Raw genomic sequence first — 19,279 nt, 5'->3', positions numbered from 1 at the left:
CGATGATTTCTTGCCCCGCTTTAGTCAGTACTTGGTACTGGAGCTGAAAGACATATCCGACACGTCGAGGGCGGTATACCGCATACTTCTTCCGGTTGGTCCCGTTGAAGAAAAAGGTATGGTGGTTATCAGTACTTCTACTCAAGCGGATACCCATGTGGATGTTGCGTGCTACGATATTCACCGCCGACTGAAAACGTTCGAGACTGAGACGATCAGCGCAAGACTGCAGCTGGCTGCTGTTTGCACACGTGCTGGAACAAATGTGCCGAGTAAGCGCTTGCAAATGACCGGCGCCGAAGAAGCAGTGGAATTACTGCGAGCATGCCGATCAAGGCGACCATTTTCTAGATTTGAGCGAGAAACTTTGCTGACGATATACAAGTTAAGTTACCGCCCCACAGGAAACCTGCAAGCATATTTGGCCAAGAACACCGCGTCACTCTTAGCCAAGGACGTTCTTCGAATCGCTATTGGGATCGGGCTCGCTGTGGAGTACCTGCATTCATGATCCCCACCGCTTCTCCATCGCGGAATTCGGTCGCGGAATGTCCTTCTCACGAAGGCTTTGAAAGCTAAACTTGTCGGATTTGGCTTGAGTCGCAGCCCACAGGAGCATTTAGAGGCGGGGGCCACCAAGACGGAAGTTGTCGAAGGCAAGAGATACTCAGAACAGGCAGACATTTACTCGTTCGGCGCGGTGCTATCGGCACTTGACAGGGGTATGGCCATCAATGAGGCACCGACGACTGGAGAGAAAAACCGCTTCCAGATCTGGGCAAACGCGATGTCGAGAATCCTACGCCCTAGCTTCTCGGACGAATGCCGTCAGCGAATTCGCCAGATCAGCGCGGCATGCTGTCAAATTGACCCAGTGCAGCGCCCAACGGCGCCTCAAGTTGTGAAGATGCTCAAGGGAATTGTTTAGAAAACTATCTCATAGATTAAAGAAACTGTTGTTTGAAAACCTAAAAGTCATAGTCTTTGAATAGTGGTGTTTGCGTGGACATTTCGACAATATGATATTGCAAGCGATTGTCAGTAAGGACTTCACTCTAATCTCATTTGGGGGAAACCTGAGCGGCGGATAGATTTCAATTTCATGACCCAAGTGCTTCCTGCAGATCTACGAAGGAACGGGGTGGCTAATGAACTAGCAGATCACCTCCGAAGGGCTAACTATAGAGGACAACGGATAGCAGCAAACGTCCGCCGATTATTTGACGCTGATGCCAAGCCATGCGAAGAGGAGCCCACACTATCCCATGCACCGCGATGGGCCAAATTGAGTACAGCTAGCTCGGACATCGCTCATTGTGCCTTTCTCCTCCTCCGTTATAGACACCGTCGATTCTCCTAGAAACCTTCGACTGCCATGAAGACGAAGGTGGACTCCAGACGCCACCTCGAGTCGTCTGCCTCGTACACGAACGCGGTGCTGCCGTCGAACTCCACCTACTTTCAATTCGACGGGACGAATTCGGACCTCGCGAGGCAGTTGTACCTGCGCGCGAAAGCTGGCGACTCTGCAAAGCCCTTCACGAACTTCCAAGTGCCCGACAAGATCCAACAACGGCTCAACGACCTCAACATTGGCTGGGACGGTCTGTCGGGCAACGCTCAGCTTGCGCTGCTGTGGGATACGGGATTTGGCATCACACTGGACAGCAAACCGGTGCAGATGTGGACGCTAGGAGGCCACTCCATGGCGGACCTTGCCATTCCGTTGGTGCAGTTTCAAGACGTTGGGTGTACCGAGATGAACTGCACGCAGCCAGACAACACCACAAGCTACAGCAACCTGTACTGCAACGGCGAGCAAATGCTCAACGCCGCGCGATGCGTCATGGACGACTTCACAGATCCCGTGGGAATCCACGGCGCTATGTGGATCACCGGCGGAAACCCAAAGTCGATCCCGGTTCCGCGGGTCAGGAAGCACGAGTGGGAAGAGGACTCGACCAAGATCCCGTACACTGTACTCGCTGTTCACACGGTGGACAAGAATGACGAGCCAGCGTACGGCGTGTGTCCAAGTAAAGACGAAAATGACGGGTACGGATCGCTCGTGTTGTCCTGCTATTCGTCCTTGAAGGTGTCGGATGACGTGCGTAGTGCCATGGAGGAAGTACAGGGCACTCCGTGGGTGTCTCGATGGCTCGTGGAGGACTATTCAGGCGCATCAACATCATCAACCGACAGCAAAAACGGGTTCAACATGCTGTTCCTCGTGCCCATCGTTGCCGGTACGGTGATCGTCGTTGGCCTCGTCGGCCTCGTCGTATTCATCAGGCATCGGCGAAGTAAAAATGCTTCGAACAACTCTCCGAACGAAAACCTTGGCTCCCCCAACAGCTTGTACCACGGCAACAATATGGACACCCCTGCAGACTACAACAACGCCCGTGGACGCCCCACGAACGAGACTATTCAAAACACAGATACGTCTTCAAGTGCCAACACGTGGAACGGACTAAGGCGCACGTCTACTTTGGGCGAGAATCTGAGCTCCGAGTCGAACGGCACGCTCAAAACGCTTTTGGGCAGCGAGTATTTAGTAGGGAAGCGCATTCCCTACGAGGCCATCCGCTTCGAGCGAGCGCTCTCGAAGGGAGCCTATGGAGAGGTGTGGGTCGGCGAACTCCAAGGTCAACAGGTCGCGATCAAGCGCCTATTTCAGAGCAAAAAGAATCGAGCGGAAGATGTGGAGGAGTTTGCGAAAGAAATCGAGCTAAGCGCCAGCTTGGTGCACCCAAACATCGTCGCTTTCGTGGGTGTAGCGTGGAACAGCCTGAACAACTTGGTGATGGTGCTCGAGTTCTTCCCCTTGGGAGATCTCCAGGGATATCTGGCCAAGAACGCTGACTTGCTCACGTGGGCCAAGGACAAGATTGACGTGGCGATTGGGGTCGGTCGTGCACTGGCGTATCTCCACGCCCGCGAGCCGCCTCTGATCCACCGGGACCTCAAATCAAAGAACATTTTGCTGACACGGAAGCTCGAGCCCAAACTCATCGACTTTGGCGTGAGTCGCGGGCGAGAAGAGTACTCCATGACGGCCGGTGTCGGCACCCCGTACTGGACGGCCCCCGAAATCCTGGAGGGAAGGCGATATACCGAGCAGGCAGACATCTACTCGTTTGGGGTGGTGCTCTCGGAGCTCGATACCTGCAAGCTTCCGTACCACGACGCGTTGACTCAGGACGGACAGAAACCCAAGCCGTTCCAGATCTTGGCGGACGTGATGGCGGGCACGCTGCGTCCGAGCTTTTCGGAGAGCTGCCCGCGACGAATTCGTCGCATTGGTGTCGCGTGCTGCCAACAAGACCCAGCAAGACGCCCCACTGCTGCTCAAGTAGTCGTGATGCTGGAAGGGGGAGATTGAGAGCGTTAATTAAAAGCTACTCGTCTATGAGATCGGCTCTAGACGCAACTTTTGCAACGATTAGCCCATTCGATTCGTTCGAACAGGGTGGAACCATATCCATAACTTAGCAGGAGGAACGAATGATAAAGTATTATCTAGGGGTCTTCTTCTTCAGCAAAAAATCGCCCAGCTGCTTCTCCAATGGCAATCTCTCACCTGCCGAACGTTCATACACCACGACAAGTCCAGGCTGAGCAACACCCAATTCACCACTTTACCACCCCGCGGACATCCGGCCGGGCCCTATTGCGATCAACTGTTTGATTCACTTACCATTGGCACCACCGCTACCGCTGTCACTCCGTCTCAAGCCTCATACGTTCGGTTTCTCCTTCCTCGTGGCCATTTACCTGAAGACACCGAGCAGCTACGAATGACTCTCGACAGTGGGGCACGTTCGCGATACCTGAAAGTGGCGCCGCTGCCATCGCATGAAGCCTTCTTTGCCTTTGACGGAACAGTAAGTACCGAGTCGATTTCTAGTGGCGCAAAGTGGCATCTGTTGCTGAGAAGGCTGCGCTGAGAAGGCTATTAGCGAGTACCAGTCACGTGCACGAAGCAGCTAGTGTACGTGATGACCATCGTCAAAGTGCAACGAGCGACACGCAGCAAGTGTAGCCAAGGCTCTGAGTGCCAGGATGCTTCCAAGGACCAACAGAGCTTCAAGGAGAGACGACCCAGCAGCAAGGACTACAACAGGAACAGGATCGAGGACGGACGACGCAAGGAGGGTACGCAAGTACTGGTAAAGATATCCGAAGCGGCGGCGAAAGATAGCGAGCAGCAGTCAAGACGGCGGCGGCGACGGGGTGAACAAGCGGAGGAAGAGTCGAAGAGCATGACATCGAGGATAGCACACAAGGGGCGTGGAAGAACGAAGGGGTGAGCGAGGCAACGCTGGAAACTCGCCGACGTGCCACCTCACCCAAGGCAACGACCAAGACCGACGATTGACCAAGGTGTGCTGGTCAGAAGCCGTTGGCCGGCACCCATGGCGCCCACGCCACCAAGTGATGGCAGTAAAAGTGTAGTCAGTATCGAAATAGCGCTGTAGGGTACAGATCAACCCATACAGTAGAGCCAAGCAGAGTGTAACGTCAATACACGAAGCAGTTGGTCGTAGCAAGTCGACTAAGGTCAAAGTGCAGTCGAAGTGAAGAGCCCGGTCCGAGGTGACGAGCAGCGTGCACACAGAGTCACAGTGCACACAGAGTCACAGTGCACACGTGCGTCCATCGACGACCAGTACCCCGCGGACACATCCGCCGGAAGGGAGAACCCGCGAGTTGTGCGCGCACGTGGGCACAGTTCACAGAGGGACAGCTCCAGTCAGCTATCGCCTACCTGGACCCGATAAGAAGCGGAGGGGTCGAGGATCACGTGCGAGCACCTGGGATTGGCGATGTACAAGGCGTTGTGCGTGTTGGATATCGCGTGGAGCGGTGTATATTTGTATAGGTGACGAATTGGCGTTGCTAGCCGCCGAGGACCCCGGCGCTGCAGAGCCGCGGACTCGGACAAGGTGCGGACGGTAGCTGCAGAAGGGCAGATCGCTTACTGAACCAACTCGGATCTCGCCCGGCAGCTTTACTTCCGCGCCAAGGCGGGGGATACAGCTCGCCCGTTCAGCAGCCTCCAGCTACCGCTTCGTCTTCAGCAACGGCTCGATGACCTTCAACTCGTGTGGGGCGATCTACCTGGCATCGATCAGCGCGCCTTGTTGTGGGATTCGGGCTTCGCGTTGTCGCCTACGAATGAAGTGATCCAGATCTGGCCCCTCGGTGGATGGTCCATGGTCGACCTGGCTGTCCCGTTGGTTGAGTTCCAGGCCGTCGGGTGCGTCGAAATCAACTGCACGCAGACTGATAACACGACGAGTCTGAGCAACCTCTTCTGCAACGGAGAGCAGATGGTCAACGCTGCGAGGTGTGCTGTGGAGGACTTTATCGACAAGAGTGACACGCGCTCGGCGATGTGGAAGACGGGCGGCAACCCTGAGGTGGTGCCAACTTCGCTCATTATGAGGCACATCTGGAAAGATGGCGGAAGCAACATCTCCTACGACGTCGCTGCGATCCACACCGTTGGTAAAGACGACGAGGCGGCGTACGGGGAGTGCACCACGAAGGAGCAGAACAAGGGATTCGGCTCTCGTACTCTGCCGTGTCTTTCAGTTGGCAAAATGTCCGAGGAAGCCAAGACCCAAATGCAGGAAGTTGAGGGCAGTGACTGGGTCTCTCGGTGGCTGGTGGAGGCCTACGGCACGCAGGCAAGCGATGCATCCAGCAGCAACGGTGGCAACACGATCATCCTGGTGCTGCTCATCCCAATCATCGCCGGGGTCATAATTGTCCTCGCCCACATTGGACTCGTTACATTCCTCTTGTGGCGACGGAAGCAAAGGAAGAGTGACAGCCCTGCGGAAGAAAACCCAATCAGCCCGAGCGTCGCCTATCAAGAGTTTCATGACTCCAAGCAGGTGCACGGAAGTAGCAGTAGATGCTCTACCCAAGTACGCTTTGGACAGTCACAGGCGACCGTCGATGACACGGAGACTGCTTCTCGCAGACTGGCGGAAGAAGCTCTCAAGAGGAACTCGACCTTCGAACGGGACTTCAGCTCCGAGTCCAACGTCACGCTAAAGACGCTCCTGTGCAGGAACACCTTGTCGAGAAGCGGATCCCGTTCGAAAATATTCGATTTGATCGAGCAATTTCCAAGGGGGTCAACGGAGAAGTGTGGGTTGGCGAATACTCTGGCCGGCAAGTCGCTATCAAGCGGTTGCTGCAGGCCAGAGACAACCGCGCGGAAGACGTAGAGGAGTTCTCGATAGAGATCGAGCTGAGTGCCAACTTGGTGCACCCCAATAACGTCACGTTCATCGGCGTGGCTTGGAACACTCTCAACAACTTGGTGATGGTGCTGGAGTATTTCCCAGCAGGGGATCTCCTAGCCTATTTAGTCAAGAACGAGGATTTGCTCACGTGGGCTCAAGACAAACTCGGTATCGCGGTCGGTGTCGCTCGTGCTGTTCGGTATCTTCACTCGCAATCTCCACCGCTGATCCACCGCGACCTCAAGTCGAAGAATATCATGCTGACGCGCAAGCTGGAACCGAAGCTCATCGACTTTGGCGTAAGTCGTGGACGGCATGAGCACTCCATGACGGCCGGTGTCGGCACCCCGTACTGGTCTGCTCCTGAAATCCTCGAAGAAAAGAGATACACGGAGCAGACGGACATCTACTCGTTCGGCGTGGTGTTATCGGAGCTTGACACTGGCAAACTGCCGTACCACGACGCGTTGACGCCGGACGGGAAGAAGCCGAAGCCGTTCCATATACTGTCAGATGTGATCGCATGAGTGCTGCGCCCGCGTTTCTCGGAGGCCTGCCCTGGGCGAATTCGACGCATCGGTTTGGCCTGTTGTCAGCACGATCCGATCCAACGCCTGACGGCAACTCAAGTGGTGAAAGTGCTGGAACGGGCGGATTAGAGGGCGTATTGCTGGCATTGAGGCCATATTGGGAATACTTTGCTTTGACGCGTGATGTCAATAAATGTCCAAGTTGCGTGAACCTCTACTATGCTACAAGTTGTGAAGCGCTTCGGACGAGAAATGCACTTACTCCCAAAGTCACAAAAACACAACTTCTGAACTCATAGTTTCTGTATCATTCGACACTACAGCTAACTGTTATGGTGTCGGAACCTAAAACACCACACTATTATAGTAATTTGCCTTCTACAGTTGGAGAGCTGAGACCTTCGAGTGTCCGAAGTTCACGTGAAGCGTGAACTAATGCACGCACCGAAGTTGAGCAACACATCGACCCCAAGAACCAAAAGTTGCAGGTTCATCTTCATACATACAGAGAGAGAGCGAAATCTGTACAGACAGGGAGAATATTATTATCTGTTGCTAATCTACTGACGCATCTGTTGTAAGCAAATCAACGGAAAACCTGTTGCCTGTGTCGGGTTATCTGTTGCGGGTGTAGGGGAGCTAAGCAACAGGTTTTCCGTGATGAAAATGCGCAACAGATACTATGAATGAGCCTCCTGGATTATCTGTCACATCGCACTACCCCATGTAGTCGAATGACAGCCGGAGTGTTTGCGTTGTAGTATATTTCTATGGCCAAGATATGCTGATACTACATTATCAACGTGATGCCCTTCATACGTCGAGTCATATCGGAATTTATTTTTGTGTGTATATTTAGATGCGCAGTAGTCCAGTGGTTACAAATCTGTTGTCTTCTCCAGGTCTCACTTTCCAGCCTGAGGCATCATGGAAGGTAGCGCTTCCGCGGCCGTGCCTTGCACTAGCTCAGCTACAACGGGGAACGCACGCTCCGTGGAGGACAACGTTGGTGACAGCGCTGATGAGGATGAGCAACTGGACTCGATTTGCCAGCAGCTAGATTTTGGGACGACGACGAAGTTGAGATCAACGTGGGTGTAGATCGCGGTGCTTTAGAGTTGGTGGAGGCTACCGTAGCGAAGTATGTGTCGGTGGGATTCTACGATTCGCTACAGGAGGCGACCGTGGCACTACAGCAGCACAACGAGTTTGAACACACCTACAAAACTCGGTACACCTCCAAAAATGTCACTGGGACTGAGTTCACATGTCGCTCGCATGCTATGTGCCCCTGCCGCCTCAAAATTGTTGAGCGGAAACTTGGAGCTAACTTAGTTCGATACGAGTTGTTGCAGAAGGGCGAGCACGGTGATGCTTCTGTCTCGCGCACGCGGCATGGTATTGCAGCTGTTCACAAGTCTGAAATTGACTCACTATTGGAGTTAGGTATGGGAGCAAGTCGAGTACGTAATATGTTGTTTCACAAATATCGACGCGATCCTGACCTTTTGAATTTGGTGCCTGAGGTTCGTAAGATCGAGAATAGAAAAGCGACTATCAAGAAAAATATGGAGGAAGGCTGGGATATTGACGACTTCAACACAATTGACATCTGGGCACACTCGCGATTGTGTCAAACCCGTGAAGTTTTCGACTCTGCCGACGAGTCAGACTTCGCAAAGATGAACGAGTTGCTCGTGCTCGAGCGCTTCCAGCACAATTTTGACGACAACGGAAAAACGAAAGCTTCGCTCGGCTTAATCATGACCTCGCGAGCGCTATTTCGTAACGTGGCAAAAGCGACAACCTCTCCGAGAGGCAGTCTTGCGATGTCGACGGACGGCACATACCGAATTCCATTGTGGCAACTGGACGTTGGTGGATTGCGGTAGGATCTCTGTTGAATGGGAGACAACTCACCATGTTCAGCGATTTAGGCCCTGGCTGTACATGTTTGTCCGGTCGGAGTGCACTTTTGCATACGAGCAAATGTTCGGTGCGCTCATTAAATACGGACGCATGTTTCTTGACGTTGACGTGAATTTAGCTTGCTGCAGTATCGATCACTGCAGTGCTATAGCTCGTGCGCTGGAGACCGTCTGGCCGGAAGTGATCATTTTGTCCTGTTGGGAACATCTTCTGGGGCAGGCCAGAAAGCAGCGCTCAAAGCTAGTCGACAAAAGCTTCTACAAGAAGTACGCACTTCCTCAGCTGAAGTGGCTTCGCGAAACGCGCTCCCTAAATCAATTTCGCAATCTCTCGAAGTGCGTTGTGCGGTGGTGGAAGTTAAAAGGAGAGACCGCGTATGCGGAGTGGCTAGAAGATGTTTAGCTCACATCGCGATGGGAGCGGTGGAGCGTAAACAGCAGTCCGATACCAGGAGTCTTGCCAACACAGCAGGCCATTGAGAGCCACCACAAAGTGATAAGAGAGGTGATCACAGCCTTTGAGAAGGCCCCGACGATTCACGTATTAAACTCTGCTCTGCCCAGACTCTTAATTCTTGGTTCGGATACGTTATCGGACGGCCCGCAGGGTCATTTCTGCGAATGTGAGTAAATTACATGCTTTGAATTGTGACATTATACTAACGCGTGCTGCTAAATTACACTTGCACAGGCCCTTTGCCGAAGGATGCAGTCTCTAAGGCCAAGTTGTTACTGACGTTGCCAGAAAGTCATCGTGAAGTAACGGAGCCCGGCCAACGTGGCATTCCCGTTCGAATCGTATTCAACAGTGGTAACGCCATTGTGCGTTCGAAGAACTTGGCTGGGTCTACGGTCACTACCACGCGCTCGAAAACGTACGTTTAAATATTGCGTTTACTTTCTACCAGGTTCATTATGCTAATTGATGATTATATACAGCTTTGTTTCGTCGCTAGAAGGTAGTACAGGAAGACTGCGCCCATCTTTGACATTTGGACGAAGTTTCTTTCATTGCAACAGGTGTCGGTCAACGTCGAGCGCGCACGAGCGATGCCAGAGTTTCAACTTCGCCCTACTTGGCCTTTATCCGACGTAAGATTCATGTTCCTGAGTCTAATATCTTACGATGGCACCTGAAAAGATTGAAATGGTTCGAGATACACTCCGATGCACCTGTAAGAGTTACATGCACTCTGGCTGGGTCTGCTCGCATGTGATTGCCTCCCTCAAACTGCTGAAAAAGCTAGATTTGGAGCTTGCAACAGAAGTTATCCAAGCACGGAGGTCTCCAGGCCGACCTCGAGCACCGGTTTGAGCCCGTCAACAAGAGCCGGCATCTACCAACTTTTGGGATCCCGATCGGCTTGAAGCCCTTCTTACCAAAGAGCCTTACACTCCTTTGCAGTGGGCTTTCATTACACAAGTTGACGTTCAAAAGGAAGGCCAAGCTTCTACTTTTCGCGAAGATCGTATTGGTACAGTTGGCGGTGTTCGACTGTCGGAGGAAGACGGGGTTTTCGAGTGGAGCGTGGCCTTCGTTCACGGCGACGTGCAATACTACCAAGTAGACGACTTGGTGCCCGGACTGATACGTGCACACGAGCAGCGAAATATTTAGGCATCTACTCTGTTGCCGTCACAGCCTCAAATTGCATTTCGATTAGCATTCATGGATACAACACATATACTGACTACACTCTACTTGTTATCTGTTGCGCATTTTCATCGCGGAAAACCTGTTGCTTAGCCCTACACCCGCAACAGATAACCCGACACGGGCAACAGGTTTTCCGTTGATTTGCTTGCAACAGATGCGTCAGTAGATTAGCAACACATAATAATTACGCCCCGTACAGACAAGGGCCAAAAGCGTTTCGAAAATGCTCAGCACGAAGGGCTCAAGTGGCAACTCAACTGGTAACATAGGGAAAACGCGGAAGAAGCTCTGGCCGCAAAACGTGGGGAACCCAGCCCAACGGCAGCCAAGCCTCAAGATAACCCCCATTTCTAGTTCTGCGGCTTTCCCCTCGCATCGACGTGCCGATGGAGGGGCGGCGTCTCGCGTCTTCTTCGGCGTCGTACGACAGCGCGGAGCTGCCTGCGAGCGGTTCCTCCTTCGACTTCGACGGGACCAACTCGGACATCGCGCGTCAACTGTACTATCGCGCCAAAGCTGGCGCCGCGGCCTCGCCGTTTGAGGGCTTCAACGTTCCATCGAGTCTCCAGACTCGGCTCGATGAGCTGCAGCTCGACTGGGAGAAGCTACCGGGCATCGCTCAGCGCGCCCTGCTGTGGGATTCCGGCTACGGATTAACTCCGGACGACGAACCTGTGAAGATTTGGACGCTGGGAGGGCATTCCATGGCGGACTTGGCCGTCCCAGTGGACGAGTTCCTGGGCGTGAACTGCACCGAACACGTGTGTCCAGAGCCCAATGGTGGCACCAGTTTGAGCAACCAACAGTGCACTGGGGCGGACATGCTCAAAGCTGCTAGGTGCGTCGTGGAGGACTTCGTTCAAACCGTCGAGATTCATCTGGCCATGTGGGTGACTGGCGGCAATCCGACGGTGGTCCCGACCCCGCGAATCTACAAACACGCCTGGAACGACAGCCTCGACCACAACTCGTACGTCGTGTTCGCTATTCATAGCGTTGACCTGGACGCCGAGCCGGCGTGGAACGCGTGTGCTAGGGCTGACCAGAACGACGGCTACGGGTCGTTGGTGGTGCCGTGCCACAACACAGCCAACATCTCCAACTTCATCGACGACTCGAAGCAAGAAGTGCAGGGCAGCGCGTGGGTGTCGCGATGGCTTCGGGAGGATTACTCGGCGACTGCAGGGACGGCTTCCAGTGACCAAAGTAGCAGCAAGTTCAACTTCATGCTCCTGGTACCGATCGTGGCCGGAGTTGTTGTTGTTCTTGGCTTGGTCGGCCTGTGTGTGTTCCTCAAGCGCAGGCGACAAGCAAAGGCTGAGCAAGGTGCGCTACAGGAGTCTCCTGTGTGTCAAGGGCGCGGCTACTATCGGGACTGCGCAGACGCCCAGCTCACCAATGAAGACGACTCTACCAGAGGACGATCTACAGCCCAGACCATTGAAGACACGACGACGAGAGGAGGAGACAAGACGATCAGGTTCAAGTCGATCGGCGACAGAGAAGATCTCAGCGCCGGGTCGAATCTCACGCTGAAAATTCTCCTCCACAGCGAGTTCTTGGTGGGAAAGCGCGTTCCCTACGACAGCATTTTCTTCAAGCGAGCGCTGTCGAAAGGCGCCAACGGGGAGGTTTGGCTCTGCGAGTTCTACGAGCAGCAGATTGCCGTGAAGCGCCTGCTGCAAAACACGACCCATCTAGCGGACGAGGTTGAGGAGTTCGCCAAGGAGATTGAGCTCAACGCCACCCTGGTTCATCCGAACATCGTGTCGTTTGTAGGCGTGGCGTGGAATACGCTCAACAATTTGTTCATGGTGCTCGAGTTCTTCCCCTTGGGGGATCTTCAGACGTATTTGGCCAAGAACGGCGACTTAATGTCGTGGGCCAGAGACAAAATCCACATCGCTGTCGGAGTCGCCCGCGCACTGGAGTATCTTCACTCTCGGTCGCCTCCACTCATCCACCGCGACCTCAAGTCAAAGAATATCATGCTCACAAGGCTGTTGGAGGCCAAACTCATCGACTTTGGCGTGAGTCGCGGACGCTTGGACAACACCATGACCGCAGGAGTGGGCACGCCCTACTGGACCGCACCCGAGATTCTGCAAGGCAGCCGGTACACCGAGCAAGCAGACATTTACTCGTTCGGGGTCGTGCTGTCGGAGCTCGACACGACTAAACTCCCGTACCACGACGCGCTGACGTCGAACGGGAAAAAGCCCAAACCTGTTCAGATCCTGGCGGACGTCATGGCCGGGATGCTGCGACCGAGTTTCTCGGAAGACTGTCCTAGACGCATCCGTCGTATCGGTGTGGCTTGCTGCCAGCAGGACCCAGCGAGACGTCCCAACGCTGCTCAAGTAGGCCGAATGCTGGAAGGAGACGACTAACTGTTAGGTCGGGGAGTGGGTAGGTAGGATAGATATCAACCAATGTTACCATTGTACAGACGGAGCCAACTTTAAGCAGCTCTACTCGTATTCGAATTTCCAGGTCACGGACCAATACATGGAAACCTGTAGTAGGTCAGGGCACCCCGGCGGCAGCATGCGCTCATCAGTTCAGAAGAAATCCAATAATCGCACATCAACTCGCGTGAACTCAGGATTGATATCCTAACAACCAAGAATAGAGAGTCTCACGTGGCAATTGAACGGCCACGAAACCTCTGGCCACTTTGGGATTTCGCCATGCTCCTGCATCACGACGTGCAGCGGTGTCTGGCGTCCTCTTCGCGCTTCCAGGACGCCAAGCTGCCGTCGAACGACAGCTACTTCGCGTTCGACGGGACCAACTCGGACCTGGCTCGGCAGCTGTACTTCCGAGCTAAAGCGGGGGACTCGGCGGCCCAGTTCAAGAACATCAGCGTCCCGTCCGCCGTCCAAGCTCGCCTCGATGAGCTCAAGCTGGACTGGAGCAAGCTGCCGGGCATCGCCCAGCGCGCGCTGCTCTGGGACTCGGGCTTCGGCGTCACCAAGGACAGCCAACCGGTGCCGATCTGGACGCTCAACGGCCACTCGATGGCGGACCTCGCAGTCCCGCTGCCGCAGTTCCAGGCCGCCGGGTGCGAGGAGATGGCCTGCGAGCAGCCGGGCAACACCACCAGCTACAGCAACTTGTGGTGCGGCGGGGCGCAGATGCTCAAGGTGGCGAGGTGCGTGGTCGAGGATTTCGAGGACAATGACGAGATCCACGCGGCCATGTGGGTAACGGGGGGCAACCCGGCCGAGGTGCCGACGCTCAAGGTGCGCAAGCACGAGTGGAAGGACGAGCGCGACGGCAACAGCTACGTCGTGTTCGCGGTGCACACGCTGGAGCTGGCGGACGAGCCGTCGTGGAATAGCTGCGCCTTGGCCACCCAGAACGACGGCTACGGGTCCTTGGTGTTGCCCTGCTACACGACTGCAAACATCACCGAGGGGATCAAGAACGACATGGAGCAGACCAAAGGCAGTCTCTGGGTCGCGCGGTGGCTCAGCGAGGACTACGGGACCGCAGCCAAAGCGACGAGCAAAGGCTTCAACTTGGTGCTGCTGGTCCCGATCATCATCGGAGCGATCATCGTCGTGCTCCTCGGTGCGCTACTGGTGCTCGTCCAGAGGCGACGAAGACAGCGGAGTCGGGAGAACCAACTACCAGACACAGTAGCCAGCCCCAGCAGCAACATCAGAGCTCAAGGCCCCCGTTCGCTTCGAGACCCCTATACACTTCACGTTGCCGGCGCAGGCTCGACGTTCGTCAACAACTCGACAATGCAATCGTCTGAGTATGGGAACGCGACTCTGAAGGCGCTGCTCTCCAGCGAGCGTCTGTCCGGGAAGCGTATTCCGTACGAGAGCATCGTTCTCAAGCGCATGATCTCCAAGGGGGCGTACGGCGAGGTGTGGCTCGGAGACATCGTCGGCCAGCAGGTGGCCGTGAAGAGGCTGCTGCAGAACAAGACCCACCTGGCGGAGGAGGTGGAGGAGTTCGCCCAGGAGATCGAGATCAGCGCGAGTTTGATCCACCCGAACATCGTCGCATTCGTCGGTGTGGCGTGGAACAGTCTCAACAACTTGGCCATGGTGATCGAGTACTTCCCCACTGGAGATCTACAGACGTATCTCCGCAAGAACTTCGACCTGTTATCGTTGCCCAAGGATAAAATCCCCATTGCAGCGGGGATCGCACTCGCGCTCGAGTATCTGCACGCTAGAACGCCGCCGCTCATCCACCGAGACCTCAAGTCCAAGAACGTCCTGTTAACGAAAAAACTCGAGGCCAAACTCATCGACTTTGGCGTCAGTCGAGGGCGTCAAGAGAACTCCATGACGGCGGGGGTCGGCACGCCGTATTGGTCCGCGCCCGAGATCCTGGAAGGCAGGAAGTACACGGAGCAGGCGGATATTTATTCATTCGGAGTGGTGATGTCGGAGCTCGACACGGGCATGATTCCCTACCAAGATACGTTGACCTCGGACGGCAAGAAACTCGAGCCAATCCAGATCCTGGCCGAGGTTGTGGCCGGAAGGCTGCGCCCAACTTTATCGAAAGACTGCCCTCAGCAAATCCGCGATATCTTCGAGGCGTGCTGCCACCAAGACCCGGATCAGCGGCCCACTGCAGCTCAAGTGGTCAAACTGCTACAAACGACCGACAATGTAGCAGAAGAAAGTAGCTAACCGAAAAATAATGATAAGTAATAATTAATCCGAGAAGACAGCTGAATTTCACATGACAGAGAGTACACCAACTCGCCGCCGTTGCCGTCAAGGTCGAACAAAACATAATCCGCAATCAGTCGCCGCATCACGAGCCATGCAGGATCAAACCACACGTTGAATCCACAGTCCGAGGAGAAACTTGGTCGCAACGTGTCTGCCACGACCCCCTTTAGGGCCTGAATGGCCTTCAGCTTTGTAGAACATTAATGCTACACTTTGCAGTAGGATTTCGGTTCCGTGGTCGTGAGTGCAAGCAGCTCTATAATCTTTTACTTACAAAAATATAATTCATAGGTCATACATCAAATCTTCGCCGTCACCCTCTAGCTCTCGAAGCAAGTGCTGTGCTGTGGGGCGGTTCACTGGGTTATGGGCCAAACAGGCTTCAACACGTTGAATTCGCAGAGGGCACTCGGACGAGAACGTCGGACGCAATGTGCCGGCCACGACCCCTTTCAAGATCTGTAAATGATTTAACCTGCCCCCGCCTTCCCTCTCATCCGCACTGTAGGGGGCAATACCCGTATCCAACTCGGACAGCACCACGCCGAACGAATAAACGTCCGCCTGCTCAGTATACCGCTTGCCTTCCAAGATCTCCGGCGCCGTCCAGTAGGGCGTGCCCACGCCAGCAGTCATCGTGATATCAGCAATTCCGCGGCTCACTCCAAAGTCGATCAGCTTGGGCTCCAGCTTATCCGTCAGCAACATGTTGCTCGACTTGAGGTCGCGATGGATGAGAGGAGGCGGGCGGTCGTGCAAGTACTCCAAAGCTTGAGCGATTCCGATTGCAATGTCGATTTTGCACCTCGCCCACGACAACAGCTCTGCGTTTGTGTTGAGGAAGCTCCACAGGGTTCCACCGGGGAACAGTCCTCAGTAAAAGACCAAATCCCGATTTCTCCATTAAACTTGTGTTTAGTATGGAAGTCATACCTACATGCATACGAAACACAATTAGTCAGCAGTCCTGAAAATAAGAGGTATGGACGCAGTAGTAGCTTTGTCTGCTTTACATGCATCTTCACGAGCATGCTTTTATGGTGGTTAGAAGATGTCCTACTCGAACAGGCTCACTCCGAAGCCCTCGTATAGCATAGCCTGCTACGTGCACGGGGTGTACGAACCGCACTTGTTTTCCCAAAGGTCAGGGGCCGTCTTGATGCCGTTGGTGATCTCCGTGACGCGCGCGGTGCCGATGGAAAGGTTGTTGGCTCAGGAGGTACTCGACCTGTGGCGAGCGATATTGCGTCAGTCACCGCCACTTTGAAAGGCTTCCAAGACGCGGCGGCGTTCCTCTGGGGTGTAGCGCGCAGCGGAAGCTTGGGAGGAAACCTATAGGGATCAAGAAAGAATGGAGAATGAAAGCGTTAGGCGAGCTTCTTCCGCGCATCGGCAGGCCATTTCGTGCGCGTATGGTGCGTTTGCCCAGTGTGGCTGCGACCGCCGGAGTTTCATCCAATTTAACAACACGGGTTGAGTATTAGCCAGCTATGATTTAGATAAGAGCATGTTACTTCTGAGTTTAGGCACTTCAACTCTACCCAATAATTGGCAAAGGGTTTTGGCGATAGCACTAGTTTCCAGCGCCAAACAGCAACGCAAATAACACAGTGGACAAGTTAGACTTACAATACTCGGATTTACACAAATAATGAAGCAATGCAATTGCCGTTTTGTATCCCCGTCTTGGTTCGTGATTTTTTGTGGTGCTATTTCGTTCTCTGCGCTTGTGGCATCTTGTGTCGAAGCAATAATAATTGGAGCGCTGTCCTGTAGATCAGTCAAAAGATTGGGGAGAATCGAACATGCCACGATGTTTCTTACCAATGCAGTAGACGAGCGTTGCTTTAGTGCCTTTTTCAAAACACGGAATATGTCCTTCAGCAGTCCGAACGCACCCTCGATTACCATACAGTTGGACGATAAGTTGAAGGTAAAGCGAACTTGTTTCACAGATAATTGTGAGCTATTGAAGTGGCTGCTCTGACAGTCTGTTGCGCCTATCCTGAACTTGAGATCTTGCGCCTGCTGCAGCACGCGTCTACGGTTGCAGGTTGCATGCTCGGCCGCGTGCCTGCCTGCGAGGCGCTTACCTGAAGACTGTATGCCGCTGGCAATTGCTGGCTGCGTGCTTCGGAGATTGTAGCACTTTGACTTTGTATAGACTTACTTGCTTATAGTATGGCATTGACTCTGCGGTACGGTGGCTTGCGGGGAACTCGTGCTCTCTCACACTTCTGCATTTGTTGCATTGCAAGCAATAGAGAGCACTGAGAGCTCCACCACTGTATCTGTCGCGGTCGTTTGCCCGGCACTTACGTGTTGACTTACCTTTACAACTTCCTACTGCTGTATACGTAGTGACCGCCACCTTGGCGATGAAGAGACTCAACATGAAGCCTCTCAAGTTATGAGCTCAAGAAGGGTACGGCCACGGACAGAGGAAGCAAGCGGTGCTCTTGTCAATGAAGATGAAGACGCTGCTAGTGGCGGAGGGCAGCGTCGTCTCATCAAGGCTGGCGGACGCATTTGTCCGCTCATTGGCAGAAAATCCAGGAGGTGCTGCACTTCTTCGTGCTGTGCTGGATGGGCTTCAAGCCCACTCAGGGAACGCCGACCAGTCGCCCCCACCCAGTGAAGAAGGAGAAGAAGATCGGGAAGACATCCACGGCCCACCCCTGGACAACATGAACCCCAGTGGCCGCTACGTGGACGAAGAGCTGGCGGAGGCGACGAGAGCTCTGCGGAACTCACCCGCCATCAAGTTGACGAAGCTGCAGATCAAGGCGGACTACAAGGCGTGGAAGTCGGAGGTCCCCTTGCAAATCGAGACGTGCACCCTCGGCGACATCACGTACGGCACCGAGCGGTACGACGAGGACGAGGGGCTGCGCCGCCCAAGTACGCGGAATGGTTCCGCATGCGGAAGAACAAGGCGTTCTCGACGCTTGCGCTGTCCCTGTCGGCCGACTTGCGGTCGGCGTTCAGGGTGGACGAGCTGCGCGACAGCATGAAGGCCGCGTCGGCGCTCTACAACCAGATCGTGCAGCACTTCGAGGCCGGCGACGGCATTAACTCCGACTACCTGCTGCAGGACCTGGTCACGCGCAAGCTGAGGCCGGGTGAGTCGGTCTCGGCGTACGTGGACGACGTCGGACGCAAGGTGACGCAACGGCGAGTTCGAGGAGTGGCAGCACGCGAGCCTCTTGCTCTCGAACTGCGTGCTGGCTTTCCGCGATCTGGCGCGTGAGCATGCCGACTGGATCAACAACAATAACAGCAAGTCGTTGAGGCTCGCAGAAGCGCTGCAGCGCCTGCACTCCGCCGAGCACCAGAGAGCCCATTTGCAGCAGCAGTCCAAGTCTGCTGTGCCGCGTGGAATGCAAGTCGCTCAAGTGACGAGCAGCAACAACAACAGCAACAAGCGCAGCAAGAAGCAGCGCAAGCGCAACAAGGGCATCAAGAGCAATAAGATGAGCAACGGTGAGGGGCACTGGTACGCCGAGTGCACGGAGAACACGGGTATCCCGCTGAAGGCCGAGCTGGCTAAGAAGTTGAAGGAGAAGCAGGGCTAAGAAGATTCCCAAGTCGCTCATCAACAGCGTGCGTCGGGCTGAGATGATTCCTAGTGCAGATGCGCAAGGCTTGATTGCTTTGCTGTGCACGGAGCGCGAGCTGATGAACATTGAGGACATTGTTGGAAGCCAGCCAACTGCTGCTCCATCACCAACTTTTCGCTCCGCATCTACGGCGTTGAGTGCCAGTGCCGGTGGAGATGGCCAAGAGGCTGCTGACTTGCTGATACAGATGGCCAACGTGCCGTCGTCACTGCTGCACCAGCAGCTGCAACTACCGCGTGAAGCACTACCAGCGCAAGGTCTGCAGCCAAGTCAAGAAGGGCAAGGCGAGTGCAGCGCCAGTGGGAGAAGGGGCTCCTACATGGGAAAATCTACTGCTCCAAGTTGGACAGGGACTGAAGCAAAACCTGCAGGGAGCCACGTCCGAGCCCTCCTACATGGGAAAATCTACTGCTCCAAGTTGGACAGGGACTGAAGCAAAGCCTGCAGGGAGCCACGTCCGAGCTATGGCGCAAGGAGGATAGACCACGAGGGGGTCATCCTGTGCCGGGGGACGACAATGTGGACTCTCGTGTTGAGCGTTGTGAAAGTCAACGATCACCAGTGTGTTGACGTGG

The 19,279-nt window shown here is 54.6% G+C and overlaps 7 protein-coding genes across 7 annotated transcripts; 6 read left to right on the top strand and 1 right to left on the bottom strand.

The window, feature by feature from the left end:
• Window positions 1–1,375: 1,375 nt before the first annotated feature.
• Window positions 1,376–3,385, top strand: PHYSODRAFT_485044 (hypothetical protein; the record flags this gene model as incomplete). Its single annotated transcript, XM_009521092.1, has 1 exon — window positions 1,376–3,385. One exon carries the CDS (start codon window positions 1,376–1,378, stop codon window positions 3,383–3,385), a length of 2,010 nt encoding a protein of 669 aa, XP_009519387.1.
• Window positions 3,386–4,829: 1,444 nt separating this feature from the next.
• Window positions 4,830–6,790, top strand: PHYSODRAFT_253201 (hypothetical protein; the record flags this gene model as incomplete). The annotated part of the gene is made up of 5 exons (XM_009521091.1): window positions 4,830–4,843; window positions 4,907–4,949; window positions 5,013–5,768; window positions 5,955–6,059; window positions 6,086–6,790. The coding sequence occupies 5 exons, from the start codon at window positions 4,830–4,832 to the stop codon at window positions 6,788–6,790; spliced, it is 1,623 nt and encodes a 540-aa protein (XP_009519386.1).
• Window positions 6,791–9,868: 3,078 nt separating this feature from the next.
• Window positions 9,869–10,339, top strand: PHYSODRAFT_480098 (hypothetical protein; the record flags this gene model as incomplete). Its single annotated transcript, XM_009521090.1, has 2 exons — window positions 9,869–10,030; window positions 10,052–10,339. The coding sequence occupies 2 exons, from the start codon at window positions 9,869–9,871 to the stop codon at window positions 10,337–10,339; spliced, it is 450 nt and encodes a 149-aa protein (XP_009519385.1).
• Window positions 10,340–10,764: 425 nt separating this feature from the next.
• Window positions 10,765–12,768, top strand: PHYSODRAFT_483581 (hypothetical protein; the record flags this gene model as incomplete). The annotated part of the gene is made up of 1 exon (XM_009521089.1): window positions 10,765–12,768. The coding sequence occupies one exon, from the start codon at window positions 10,765–10,767 to the stop codon at window positions 12,766–12,768; it is 2,004 nt and encodes a 667-aa protein (XP_009519384.1).
• A 300-nt stretch (window positions 12,769–13,068) lies between these two features.
• Window positions 13,069–15,039, top strand: PHYSODRAFT_325252 (hypothetical protein; the record flags this gene model as incomplete). Its single annotated transcript, XM_009521088.1, has 1 exon — window positions 13,069–15,039. The coding sequence occupies one exon, from the start codon at window positions 13,069–13,071 to the stop codon at window positions 15,037–15,039; it is 1,971 nt and encodes a 656-aa protein (XP_009519383.1).
• Window positions 15,040–16,740: 1,701 nt separating this feature from the next.
• On the bottom strand, window positions 16,741–17,010 carry PHYSODRAFT_403919 (hypothetical protein; the record flags this gene model as incomplete). The annotated part of the gene is made up of 1 exon (XM_009521087.1): window positions 16,741–17,010. A coding segment is annotated over one exon (270 nt), but the record flags the coding sequence as incomplete, so codon positions are not given.
• A 539-nt stretch (window positions 17,011–17,549) lies between these two features.
• Window positions 17,550–18,659, top strand: PHYSODRAFT_250316 (hypothetical protein; the record flags this gene model as incomplete). The annotated part of the gene is made up of 3 exons (XM_009521086.1): window positions 17,550–17,953; window positions 18,073–18,247; window positions 18,270–18,659. The coding sequence occupies 3 exons, from the start codon at window positions 17,550–17,552 to the stop codon at window positions 18,657–18,659; spliced, it is 969 nt and encodes a 322-aa protein (XP_009519381.1).
• Between the last annotated feature and the right edge of the window lie 620 nt (window positions 18,660–19,279).

Source organism: Phytophthora sojae (genome assembly GCF_000149755.1).
Source record: "Phytophthora sojae unplaced genomic scaffold PHYSOscaffold_2, whole genome shotgun sequence".
In the NCBI taxonomy this organism is placed as follows: Eukaryota; Oomycota; class Peronosporomycetes; order Peronosporales; family Peronosporaceae; genus Phytophthora; species Phytophthora sojae.
Note: the sequence above shows the minus strand (reverse complement) of the source record. Positions and strands in the feature narration are given on the sequence as shown.